Source organism: Monodelphis domestica, chromosome 1 (genome assembly GCF_027887165.1).
Source record: "Monodelphis domestica isolate mMonDom1 chromosome 1, mMonDom1.pri, whole genome shotgun sequence".
In the NCBI taxonomy this organism is placed as follows: Eukaryota; Metazoa; Chordata; class Mammalia; order Didelphimorphia; family Didelphidae; genus Monodelphis; species Monodelphis domestica.
Window position 1 is genome coordinate 512766802 of NC_077227.1, and position 13574 is coordinate 512780375.

At 42.3% G+C, this 13574-nt stretch overlaps 1 protein-coding gene across 2 annotated transcripts in view; it reads left to right on the plus strand.

The window, feature by feature from the left end:
* STMN4 (stathmin 4) overlaps positions 1-13182 on the plus strand; it is a 32508-nt gene extending 19326 nt beyond the window's left edge. The window contains exons 4-7 of one of the 2 annotated variants that reach the window (XM_001370604.4): positions 1623-1831; positions 4038-4229; positions 5067-5120; positions 11483-11699. In XM_001370604.4, coding sequence (XP_001370641.2) covers positions 1623-1831; positions 4038-4229; positions 5067-5087 — 422 coding nt within the window. In that variant the 3' untranslated portion in view covers positions 5088-5120; positions 11483-11699. Of the gene's footprint in view, positions 1-1622; positions 1832-4037; positions 4230-5066; positions 5121-11482 lie in introns of both variants that reach the window. The other variant, XM_007475919.3, reaches the window with a different exon arrangement.
* Positions 13183-13574: the final 392 nt, after the last annotated feature.

Genomic DNA, 13574 nt, shown 5'->3' on the forward strand with positions numbered 1-13574 from the left:
CCAGGCCTGAATCTCTATCCCCTGAGCCACCCAGTTGCCTTTGTCTTTAGTTATTAAGGAATATTTAGGAAATCCCAACAAAAAAAGCTACTTTTTAAATCCTTTCAAAGAGAGGTGAATGATGAAAAACTCAAATGAGATTGTCAGTTCCTTGACGATGAGTGATTTTCAAGGTTGCTCAGAGAGGGAGGAAAGAGTAGATTGAATTTAAGAGAAAGAGAATGGATGAGGCAACCCTCATTAGCTGGATAAGAATTTTCTAGCTATTGAGATTGGTATGGGCAGAAGGGGAAAGAGGAGGAGAAGGAAGAAGAAAGAAGAAAAGAAGAAAAGGAAAGGGAAGAGGGAGAGGAAGAAGGAAAGGAGGAGAAGAAAAGAAAGTGGGAGGAAGGTGTGTTTGTGTGTGTGTGTGTGTGTGTGTGTGTGTGTGTGTGTGTGTGCTGCTTGGTGAATAATAGGTAGATGGATACAAGGAAGAGAATAACACAGCAAATGTTGACTGTCACTATGAAGGATCAGATTCTTTCTCTCATGGCCCATGTCACAGGGAGTTTACATTTAAGAGACTTTTATAAAAGACAGTCGATGGAAAAGATACTGATGCTGTTATTTGTCATGATTTGGAATGTTTGGGTCCCAGGCACATTTTGATGACTCAGTGGTTCCTCTTTTGCAAGATAAAACTTTCCCCTTATTTAAAGCATTAAGCAAACATTTATTAAGCATTTGCTAGGAGCTAGGTACTAAGCATAGATACAAAGGCAAAACAAAATAGCCCATCCCTTAAGGAGTTTACATCCTATTGACCATGATCTCCCCTAGCTCTATAAAATCCATCTGATTGAGAGGTTGGGTTAGGGGACTTAGTGCCTGGGATCCTCACAACTGACCAAAATTAAATAGAAATCTCTTTGGTCTTTATGTTTATCTTGACCCCACCACCACCACCTCCACTCCAAATATCCTTTTCTTGTTTTGTGTGTGTTTTGTACTTGCCTATGCATGTGTACACATATATACTTAAGTATTCATTTACATGTGTTGTGTGCTGTGCTGTCTTTCCCATTAGAAAGTAAGTTACTTGAAAAATACATATATTTGTGTTTATTCACATCCATATGTTGTCTCTCCTAGCTAGCTCTTTGAAGGTAGTGACTCTTTTGTTTTCACCTTTGTGTACCCACAGTCTAACACAGATCCTTGTATAACATATAATTATTATCAGAATATTAGTCACATTCATATTACATAATTATATTAATAAATGCTTGCGGATTGGTTGATCAAGTGATTGGTTATATGCATTAGAAATGCATGTTTAGAGGCACTTTATCAGGAATCTGCAGACAAGCTAAAGAGAAGCAGGCCTCCAAAGGGGCTCCTTTATTGTGGCAGAAACTACTCTTGGAAATCACTGCACTAAACACTGAATGAATCTTAAGAGTGAAAATCAGAAAGAAACTCTTAGGGGTTAAAAGCACTACGTTGGTCCCCCACTGCACTCCTCGCCTATACATGTATGCCTGTGTATACACATACAAACAGACATACACACACACCTACTCGACAACAGGTGTGGTTGGTTCCTAGTGTCTGACTGCCACCTTCTCTGCTCCTTACAGCAGACACTGTGGCTCTGAACTGGTGTGTCATTTCTGACATGGAAGTCATTGAACTGAATAAGTGTACCTCTGGCCAGTCCTTTGAGGTCATCCTGAAGCCACCCTCCTTCGATGGGGTGCCTGAGTTCAATGCCTCTCTGCCCCGGAGGCGAGACCCATCCTTGGAGGAGATCCAGAAGAAGTTAGAAGCTGCAGAAGAGCGGCGGAAGGTAAGCTTTACTTCTTGCATCCTCTTCCCAGGACTAGAAGGTTGGGAGAAAGATGGCATTTCTGTGGTTGGGAGAGGCTGGGGGAGAGAAGGCTTGGTCATGGGAAGGTAGATGAAAACAGAAAATTAAAACATAGCCAAGAGCATAGAGAAGGAAACTGAATCAACAAGATTCACAAAGGGAGTAGAAGAAGAGGAAGGTGAAGTGATGACAATGAGATGGATTTTAAGCAAAATCAACCTATGAATATTTTTAGGCATTTTTCAGTTGCGACTGACTCTTCACAAACCCAGTTGGAGTTTTCTTAGCAAAGATACTCCAGTGGTTTACCATTTCCTTCTCTAGCTCATTTTCCAGAGGAGGAAATTGAGGCAAGTAAGGTTAAACAATTTGCCTAGAGTGCCTGAGGTCAGAATTGAACTCAGGAAAAGGAGTCTTCCTGACTCTGTCCAATGTGTCACTTAGCTGCCTCCAGGAATATTTATTGACTCCCCATTCTGTGGAAGACACAGAGCTAGGTCAAGGAAACAGAGAAGCATAAGCTATGGTCCTCATTCTGACAGAGCTTAGATTGTAATCAAAGAAGAAAAGATATAGGAGCTGCTACGCAGTCCAGTAGGAGAGCACCAGGACTGGAGTCAGGAGGAGGGTTCAAATTTGGCCTCAGATACTTCCTAGCTGTATGACCTTGAGCAAGTCACTTAACCCCAGTTGCCTAGCCTTTACTACTCTTTCGCCTTGGAACCAACACTTAGTATTGAGTCTAAGTCAGAAGGTAAGGATTTTTTTAAAAATTTAATAAGAGACGAAATATAAAGGAGTAAAAATTACATGATTCTCTAGTACAGAGTGTCCCCAAAGTCTAATGTATTTTAAGCTATTAAAGTTAAAAATGTTTAAGACAGCTTAAAATTTTAAGTTTAAAAAAAATTTTTTTTAAACTCTTACCTTCCATCTTGGAGTCAATACTATGTATTGACTCCAAGGCAGAAGAGCAGTAAGGGCTAGGTAATGAGGGTCAAGTGACTTGCCCAGGGTCACACAGCTGGGAAGTGTCTGATGCCAGATTTGAATCTAGGACCTCCCATCTCTAGGCCTGGTTCTCAATCCACTGAGCCACCCAGCTGCCCCCAAGTTATTAAAACTTAAAGTGCGCTGAGACTCTTGGGTCACCCTACCTGTGGCTGAAACACACACACACACACACACACACACAAATTGGTATTAACACAATGCTTTTAAGTTTAGAAAATTTTAAACACTTTACATACATGATTTCATTTGAGCTTCAGAACTACCCTGTAAGTGAAGCACTATTGATACTATTATATACATTTTACAGACAAGGAAACTAAGGCTAAGAGATGCTACTTGACTTGCCCAAGATCAAACAGCTATTGCCAAAAGCACGAGTGGAAGTCAGGCTTTTCTTCTGAGGAATCCAGCATTCTAGTTACAAAGCCATTCTGCTTGTCATAGAGGCTGAGTGCCAAATGAATGATCAAGCTCAGATGCTCCTATTGTTGTTCTGGACCTATGAGTTCATCAGCATGGAAACTCCCTCCACTGGTTCAGAACAGCCACTCATCTGTACCTTATAGTCTCAGAATTGCTTTGGGCACCGAGGGGTTAAGTGACTTGACCAGGCTCACATAGTAGTGCCAAAGACTTGAACTCAGTTGTTCCTGACTCCAAAGCTGGGGTCTTGCCTCTATATCATGGTGCCTATCAATTGGGCCTCATAAGAAACAACAAGGACTGCATGAAAGCACTGGAATAACCTATATCAGATTATTTAATACCTGTAGGGGAAGTGGAAAGAGCAAGGAGAAAATATGAATCCTAAAATATCAGAAAACAATTGTCAAAAATTATAACTGAAAAATAAATAAGAAACAACAAGGATTTGGGGGAATGTCCAATATGTTAGAGAAGGTTGCAATGGTAAATGAAAATGGAAAAGCAAAAAGAACCCAAGAGCTCATGGGAAGCTGGGCAAATTCTCAAGAATGAAGTAGATGAGGTGGAATATAAAGTTCATGGGTAACAGGAGGACCTATGAAGTATGCCTGCTTGTTCTGAATTTCAGCCTAAAGGGAAGGTTCAAAGTCAGGAATATTCATATTCAAGGTGGTGAGGACAAAGAGTATGCATAGCACCAATATACTGATTTTCATGGGCCCCACCATTTCTTGTGCCTCCCTAGTACCAGGAAGCTGAGCTCCTGAAACACTTAGCTGAAAAGCGAGAACATGAGCGGGAGGTGATCCAGAAGGCCATTGAGGAAAATAACAATTTCATCAAGATGGCGAAGGAGAAACTGACACAGAAAATGGAATCCAATAAGGAGAATCGGGAAGCCCATCTTGCTGCCATGTTGGAACGTCTGCAAGAGAAGGTAAGTGTGTCCCAAGGCAGCTTATACTGCCTTTGACACCATCCTGCTTTCCACATGTGGTGAGTAGCCATCCAGTTGAGTGAGGGAAGAACCTGTTTTGGTTATTGGGATCTTTGAAGCAAATGGACATCTCTGACCATTACATTGAAAGTATATTCCTAAATAGATTAGAACACATAGGACATATGAATGAAATAGCTACTTCCCCTTCCCCACTTAAATCTTTATGGTTCCTTAGAGTGGGATGGAGAGGTCATATTCTCAAGGCAGAGTCATGTAATAGATACTTAGTGCCTTCAATCCCATCTATAGCCATAAATAACCAAGTGGAATCAGTGGAAAGAAAGTAAGCTCTTGGCTTCAGACCAAGGAAATGATGATCTTAGGTGCCTATTGGTCAGGAAAGATATTTCTCTCAGAATCAGATGAGGTAAGCTGAGGTAAGCACAGGTTCTTCCAATTTGCTCCATTTAGTCAATTAAAAAAGGAGGTACCAAAAGCTGAGAAACCCAAGAGAAAGGAAATAGATCCCATAAGGCAATGGAGTCCAATAGAAAGAATAGTCCAGTAAGAAGGCCTGGCTTCTCATCTTTTCTCTGCCACTTGATATTTGTGTTGCCTAGGGCAAAGCCCTTTATCTCCTGGTTCCTCAGTTCCCTCGTGTGAAAAATGGCAGGGTTGAAATAGATGATCCCTATGGTCTGAAGATGCTACATAGCAGCCTGTTCTGCCTAAGAACATACTGGTCTCATTTCCCTGGTCTCAAGGCTAGGGTAGCTGACCTCGAGCCTCCTGCAACTCCCAGGAGACAGCTCCAGCTGTGTGTTTTATTTCTAGGAGCCGCCCGCTGCTCGGTGACTCCCGGGACCTGATCGGTGGCCTCGTCCCATGGTGAGCAGCGTGGCCCCTATTCCTCCTTACCTCATCCCAAAGTTACATAGCTACCCTTGGCTATAACAGCCAGAGCTTGTTTCCTCTCCCAAGGAAGCAAAATGCCAAAATTCCTCAGGCCCCCTAAGGAATGCGACATTGTGGGATGGTAATCCTGGCTCCAAACTTCACCTTGTGAAGGCAGTGACAGTTCCAATCAAGGGTTATGTGGAAGACTTGAGGATTGGTGCAAGCTTTCAGCACTATGACCTGGAACATGCCATCTAAAGAAAGAAATCAGTGGGGAAGAAGGCAACAGGCCTTCTCAAAGAAAGCATAAAGGGAATGTCTGGTGCCAGACTGTCTTCTTCCTGAGGAAAACAAGCTCACAGCTATACCCTCTGCAAAACTGACTGTGAAGAGCAATTCTGGAAATGGACGTTATGAATGACTGGAAGTGGCATAGAACAAGTGAGAAGGGGTCAGATTTGGACACAAAGGACCTGGTTCCAATCAATCCCCATGCTGTCATTTTCTCTCCGTATGATCTTGAGCAAATCCCTTAACTGGAGCTCAGTTTCTGAATCCATTTGAAGAGGTGACTCCAGGTTGGAGTAGATGACTTCTGAAATCCTTTCTAGCTTTTGGTATATGCCCCTAGGATCCTTTTATTCCAAGAATGTTCTGGGGTTCCAGACAGTAAATTCAGAGCCACATAGAGATCTGTATAAACTGGTATTACAGCCCTGGGGTGAGAAATCAGAAGACTGGGAGATGTAGGACTCTTTTGAATTAATGACATTCATTATAAAATATAACAGATTTAAATAGAGGGAGGAGAGGGGACAACTAGGTGGCTCAGGGGAATGAGAACTTGGCCCAAAGACAGAAGGTCCTGGATTCAATTCTGGCCTTAGACATTTCCTAGCTGCATGACCCTGGGCAAATCACTTAACCCCCACTGCCAAGTTCTTACTGCTCTTCTGCCTTAGAACCAATATGCAGTATTGATTCTAAGACGGAAGGAAGGATTTAAAAAATAGAGGGAGGAGGACCTGCTGACTCCATACTTCTCTTGAAATTTCCTCTCCCATAATGAGATATCAGTATATCATTTCACACTAGGAAATGGTGTAAAATGAATGGATAGATGAATGAATGAATGCATATATATTGAATAGACATCATCGCTACTAACCTACTCTGACTACTATGAGCTCTTAATACTGGTACTTTATATCGTTTCAAAGCTTTTCAAATTTCTAAAACTTCTCTAGAAATAGATTTTTTTAGATTGCGTTGGGCATTGAGGAAGTTCAGTAATTTCAGTGTGTCCATGCTAGGTTCAAAGTGACACTTGGTCTACAGAAAAAAAAGTGATTTCATATTGCATATATTGTTAAACACAGTTAATATTTTGATTGATTTTGATAAAAAATTTTGTTTCTCTTTATTGTAAGTCTAATTCAACACTTGTGGGGTCTGTGCCGGAAATCTTACAGAGCAAATGTCGTGAATATTGGCAAGGTATCTTGGGAGATGTAATTGTTTCTCCCCTTCACAAAACCCTGCAAGAGAAGAAAGGGGATGGGATTGAAATCCTCACAGATCATTCTTCTCTATGACTTCTGGGTCAGTTTGGAAGTGGGTCTCTCTCTTCTAGGCCCTCTTAGTTCTTCCCTTCCTTCATTCCTGGCTCATTCATAGATCTGGGTGAGAAGAGGGTTGAGCCACAAAGACCCTCAGTATCTTGGTCTCCTCATGGGCTACACTCACAATTATAACTAGATATCTCTTCTAAAGGTCATTTAAAGTGATCACATGAGTTTAGGTTTCAAAGCTCTAAGCTTGTTGGGAGAGTTATTTTAAAATACACTGGCTAAATGGCCAACAAAACAACCCACCAAGCCAAAATGTGGGGGTCCCAGTTTATTTATTTTGTTAAATATAAAATTTCCACAGAGCTGACCCCACTTTCCACATACAGAGAAAATACTCTAAAGCTATTTAAGATTATAATAATCAAGATGGTGGAGAATGAACTCCTTTTATCTCCACAGTCAAAGTTAGCACAAAGGAAATAGAAGGTACTAATGTTGAAATTCTGTGGACAGAGAGTTGAGGAAATAGGAAGGAGAAAGAAAATACTTCTCACATGAGGCTGCTAGCTGAGACAGTGGATGGGGTGTCAGTTCTGAAGTCTGAAAAACTCATATTCCAGAGTTCAAATCTGGCCTCAGACACTTAATAGATGTGTGACTCTGGGCAAGTCACTTAACCTTGTTTGCCTTGAATTCCTCATCTGTAAAATGAACTAGGGAAGAACATGGAAAATCAGTCCAGTCTCTTAGTCAAGAAAACCCCAAATGACTCATGAAGAACCAAACACAACTGAAAAAATGACTGAACAACAGCTGCTTAGTTTCCAATAGGGCTTTTGTTTGCAGCTCTAGTTACCAGTGGTGTCTTTCCTCATAAAGGATGATTACCCTGGCTTTCGGGGATTCCAGTCCCTCTCCGCTGTGTTGTTGCTGTTCCTTGGTATCTTCAGTGCTTAGTACAGGAACATAAAATGCCCTTAAAAAGACTTATTGAAAAGACCGACTCCACCCGAACAACTTCTGCAGTCACCTCTGCCCTCTTAGCCCCTGCCCAAACCCTGCAAGGTTTTCATGGTTATGAAATCTCGTACTGTCACATTCCAAATGTGGTGCAATATTTTATCCATCATCTAATGGCCTAAAAAGGTTGGGGAGGGAGAGGAAGAAATGCAGACTGGTAGCTCTGTGGATAGAAAGCCAAGCCTGGAGACAGGAAGTCCTGGTTTCAGATCTGGCCTCAGATACTTCTTAGCTGTGTGACCCTAGGCAAGTCATTTAACCCCCATAGCCCAGCCCTTACCACTCTTCTGCCTTGGAAACAATAGTATTGATTTTAAGACTGAAGGTATTTTTGTTTAAAAAAATTTTTAAGGTAGAGAAGGAGGGGAAACTGTTGCAAGATGCTTTGCCATTGTTCTAAACATTTACCTAGTGCTATTTCAGCACTACTCACAACAACAGATTGTTACATAGGGATGACTTGTTGGGTATGGGGAGTAGAAAGGATATATTTTTAAATGAAAGTGCTGTAAAAATAAAAACTATTTATAAAAATGAAATTTTTTAAGTGATTTTAGGCCATATATAAGTTCTCATGAGCTCTGGTAGGAATCACTAGAGCCACTCCTATCTCCTAAAGGAATCTTCCTATGTCTACAGTAATCTGGGATTTGAAAGAGATGCCATGGAGTGGCTACTAGACAGGCTTGTTCAGTTTTTGCTCAGTTATTTCTTAGTCATGTCCAACTCTTTGTGACCCTATTTGGGGTTTTCTTAGCAAAGAAACTGGAGCAGTTTGCCATTTCTTTCTCTGGCTCATTTTACAGATGAGGCAAACAAGGTTAACTGACTTGTCCAAAGGCTGGATTTGAACTCTGGAAAATGAATCTTCCTGTCTCCAGACCTGGCACTTTACCCACTATGCCACCTAGAAGTTCTACCTGACAGGCTTGCCCCGTTCACTTTCTCTTTTCTTTTTTACATGCTTTGTTGTTGATCCATTTTATTTTATATATCACAATCTCTTTATAGTAGTGCCCTTATAGTATTCTCCTTAAAAGTTAAGCAAAGCATCCAGTATAATGACTAGCAGATATGTAACATCTCCCCGTACATTCTTCACAATCTTTCTAGGGAGAGGAAGGGAAATGATTCCTATACCAGTCCTCACCCCAGTTCTACTTTACCCCTCTGATGCCAAGCAATGGCATCGCAGAACTAACTAGCTACCTGCAGTGCTGGCACATATACCAGAGTCCACTCTGGTCAATATTTATTCACCTCTTAAACCACGGTGCTACCTTGTACCCCCATTTTTGAACATGAGGCAGATCAGCCCAAACTCCCAGTCACAAGGCAGAGGTTGGTTGACATTTCAGTCTTAGAAGAAAAGGGGTCAGATTGTTGATTTGCTCCTTTTAAATGGTTACCAAACTGACTTACATGCTTGGGTTGGAAACGTCCAGGAGACACTCAACTATTACAAATACCGATTTCTCTTTTAAAATTCAGCGAGGGACTTAGTGGCATCCTTCTGTTAGTAGAATGAGTCATTGCCCAGCAGTCAGGCAAAGCTCATCACACCTCACCTTCTCATGGCAGTTTTTCCTCCTGTTCACAAAATTTAATTTTGAATCATAGCCATTATGCACAACACAAATAACTTTATATTGGAAAGCACACAAGCCTATGAACATATCACCCACTCTCTCTCTATATATACATATATGCCCTTCCTCCATACTTGAAAAGATCTCTGATATCATCAGCCTGTCATTTTTCCACTGGCACAGGTTATAACACCTCCATACTTTATTACACAATTTCCTGATTTGTTTTAGCCACGTGCACACACAAGTGGGCACACACACACACGCCAATCCTAAAGTGATAAGCCTTTCCAAACTTAGAGAATCCTGGTCCTCAGACAACAGACTCATCTCTCCGGGGGTCCATAGTGAACAACTTTCCAGTCTGGTAGGACGTGCCAGAAATGACCTCTACTGGCAAAGCCTTCTAGAACCCAGAGCCATCCCCACCCCATAATGAGAAACTAGAGGTAGATTTTAGTGTAGGACATACATCCTTAATATATAAACATAATGTCAGTTGGTCAATCAATGTTTATTAAGGGCCTACTCTGGGGCAGTCACTGCACAAAGTGCTGGGGATACAAAGTAAGATAAAATACAGTCTCTGCTCTCATGGACTTCATAGTCTAGTCAAGAGAAGACAAGCATGCAAATAGCAGTGGATAAATGAGCTGTAGACAAGATAAGTTTGAGATAATCAATAAAAGAGAGGCATAAAAATATGCTTTTGATGCAGCCAGGTGGCTCAGTGGATTGAGAGCCAGGACTAAAGATGGGAGGTCCTGGGTTCAAATGTGACCTCAGATACTTCCCAGCTGTGTGACCCTGGGTAAGTCACTTAACCCCCATTGCCTAGCCCTTACCACTCTTCTGCCTTGGAGCCCATACACAGTATTGATTCCAAGACAGAAGGTAAGGGTTTTTTTTAAAGTATACCTTTATTTCCCATGCATTCCCACCAATTCACCCTCCTTATACCCAAAGACTCTCCCAATAATATGAAAAATTCACATGCCTAACTACTATACCCATTATAAAGATACATACATAGAGTTAGAGATGTCCCAAAGCACAAATGGATAAGAGAGTGAGAGACAGTTGGGTAATTCTTATAGGTAGAAGAGTGATTAAAAGTAGAAACGAGGGGGTAGCAGGATGGCTCAGTGAATCAGAGAGCCAGGCTGGGAAAGGGGAAATCCTGGGTTCAAATCTGACCTCACACATTTGCTAGCTGTATGACTTTGGGCAAGTTGCTTAACACCCATTGCCTAGCCCTTACCGATCTTCTACCTTGGAACTGATACTTATTAATACTAATTGGTAGTATTGATTCTAAGATGGAAGGTAAGGGTTAAAAAAAGAAAGTAGAAAAGAGCTAATACAATACAATGAAAGGAGTATTACTCTAGAATCAGAAGTTCTGGGTTCAAATCCTGCTTTTGTCACTTCTGATGTATGTGACTGTGAACATGTCTCTTAACCCCTCTGGAGGTTGTTAGAGGTTACCTTACTTTCCTCATCTGTAAAATAAGGGTATCAGACCAGATGGCCTTCTGCAATCCCTTCCAGTTCAAAGTCCATGATCCTATGACCTACGTTCAAATTCCATGTCTAACGATTACTATCTTAATGCCAGATCACTTAACCTGTCCGGGCCCTGGTTTCATCACCCGTAAGATGATGGGTTTGGACTGGATGGAGTCAAAGGTCCCATCCAGCTCTGTAGCAATGATCTGATGACCCTGTAAGGTAGAAACTAGAGGAGAGAAGGAGTAGATGAGTAGGAAGGCAACAGAAAAACTGATTATGAGAGAGCAAATGGCCAGTGATTTTACACAATGCTAATAATAATGATGATAGCCCAAATTTATATAATGTTTGAAAGTTTGAAAAGGTAGAAATGCAATCTAAAATCTCGTTTGATCCTTATAAATGCCTTTATTAGTCTCCATTTTACAGAGGAGGAGACTTGTGTGTGTGTGTGTGTATGCATATCCCAAGATATCACTAAACCACAGAGCAGAAGGAGGGTGCCCACTCTGTGGGCTCACAGGGCCGCTGCTCACAGACACCAATTCAACCGAGTCCAGACACTCACTGTAGAACCTGCCAATGGCTCCCCCATCCTCTTACTCTTCAGCCTTTAAAAGAGGAGGCACCTAACCCACCCTACTCCATCTTTCCTTTCCAGGACAAACATGCTGAAGAGGTTCGGAAAAACAAGGAGCTGAAGGAAGAGGCCTCCAGGTAAAGACCTTGAGGCCAGAAGGATTTGGACCAGCAGCTCCAGCAGCGACAGTGGCGGCTTTCCCAGAACTGGGGTTTTCTTGGGGGGGAGGGGAGGGTGGTGGCCTAGGGAAGTTTCCTCTGCTTTCTTTGTTTGTACATGTAAAGAGTTGACCAGTGACGCCATCCTATTTGTTTCTGGGGAACAATGATGGGGTGGGAGAGGGGAGAGAAAGAGACTTGGAAAAAAGAAGGTCAGAGAGGGACCCAGGGGGCCCTCACAGCTATTACACCCAGAGAAGCTCAGAATGCATCCTCCACACTTTTTTTTCCCATTTCTTTGCTGGGTATCGAGCATTGGACCAACAAGTCTTCAGGGTGGGTGGGTATGGGCGAAAAGGACGTTGGAACCTGGGGGAATAGAAATTAGTGGTGAAGTGGAAAGTACCTGGGTGGAGAGGAGCATGGAGGTATAACCCAAGATCCTCAAACCCTTAAGCTGGCCAGAAGGAGGCATGCTAGGAAGTGTATTGTTTCCATTCTATAACAGGTGGGATGACCCACGGTCTGTGTGGGTGCCAAGCCCCACGTACGTGTGTGTGTGTTTTTACATTCATCTTTTGATCTTCATTACAAATGGAATATTTACTCCATGTCTCTGGTTCTTTTTTCCTGTCCCCAAAAGACCCCACTGTTAACATGTTCAATGGCGCAGAATGGTTTGCGATGATCCTTATCTTTGTCCTCCATGGTGCTTTGGCCATGTGAAGAGGTAGAGGGTGAGGAGATGAGAGATAGGACCTTGCCATTGTCACCATTCCATCTTTAGTAATCATAAGAGTTTACATGACTATTGCATTATACTATGCATCTATGAAGTGCTTTCATACCCATCACCTTGCTGTCTCCTTATAACAACTGCATGAAGTCAGTGGGCCAACTATTTTCCCCTTTTATGGATGAGGAAAATGGGGTTCATAGAGGTTATGACATGACCAAGGTCACACAGCTTAGAAGGAGCAGAGCTAGAAGTTGAATCTAGATCACTGGACTTACCATGCCTGCTGCCACTCCATAGAATTGAAAGATTAGCACGTATTTCTGTCCCCCTCCTTGGCGGTGTCTCATTTATTGTCTGTGGTTGCCAACGTGTCATGCCAGATAGATCAGGAGGGAGATATCATCTTGCCTTCAGTGGATGAGCTGGTGTTTTAACATGATTCCCAAGGCTCTCTGGAATCTGGGGCTGAGACCAAGGAGACTCTTAGTAAGAAGAAATCCCATCTTTATTTGGTTTGAGATGAATACATACATCACAAGGAAGAAGGAAAGGAGCAGTGCCAGGGAACTGGAAGAGAATGCAGCTCACTGGACCCAGAATAGGAAACCAGAAGCCAAAGGAGCTTTTTTAGGCTCTTTTCCTAACTTGGCAGAACCAGGGGATTTCTCTTTTTGGTCAGTGGCTTCTGGCTGAGAAAAAAAAAAAAGCCTTGGGAACTCTAGAAGGGAAGTCCATCCTTTGACAACAGTAGGAGTCCCAGGCAGGAACTGGGGAGAAGGGCAGGATGAGTGTGGTGTCAGGGGTGCCCTCCCACATGGGCAGATACTGTGTATTTTTGTAAACAGCTTTGCAAATAAACCACCTTGGTACTATGTTCTTTCTCATGTTCCGTGCCCTGACTCAGCTTCCTTTTGTCAGGGGGTGGGGACTGAACACATTTATTCATCTCAACTATGTGCCTGGGAAGAAAGGCACAAATATGAACAAAGACTTTCATGCTACGGCACCAGATAATTAGAAAACCTTGTGTAAGATCTTGAAACAGACTGGGTTCAATTTGGGGGACTCTCTCTACTGAACATCTTGATAGCTTCTGCCCCACTCATGGTCTCCCTTAGGAACACAAGAATCTAGTTCACATTTTCCTAAGGGCTCTCAGCTCCCCTGCAAGCATTCAGGCTAAATGGTTTAAGACAGTAAGGGACCTAAAAAGGGCTTATAACTGAGCCCTTAACAAAGCCACTGGGAAATCCCTCCCATTTCTCTTCTTAGGGCA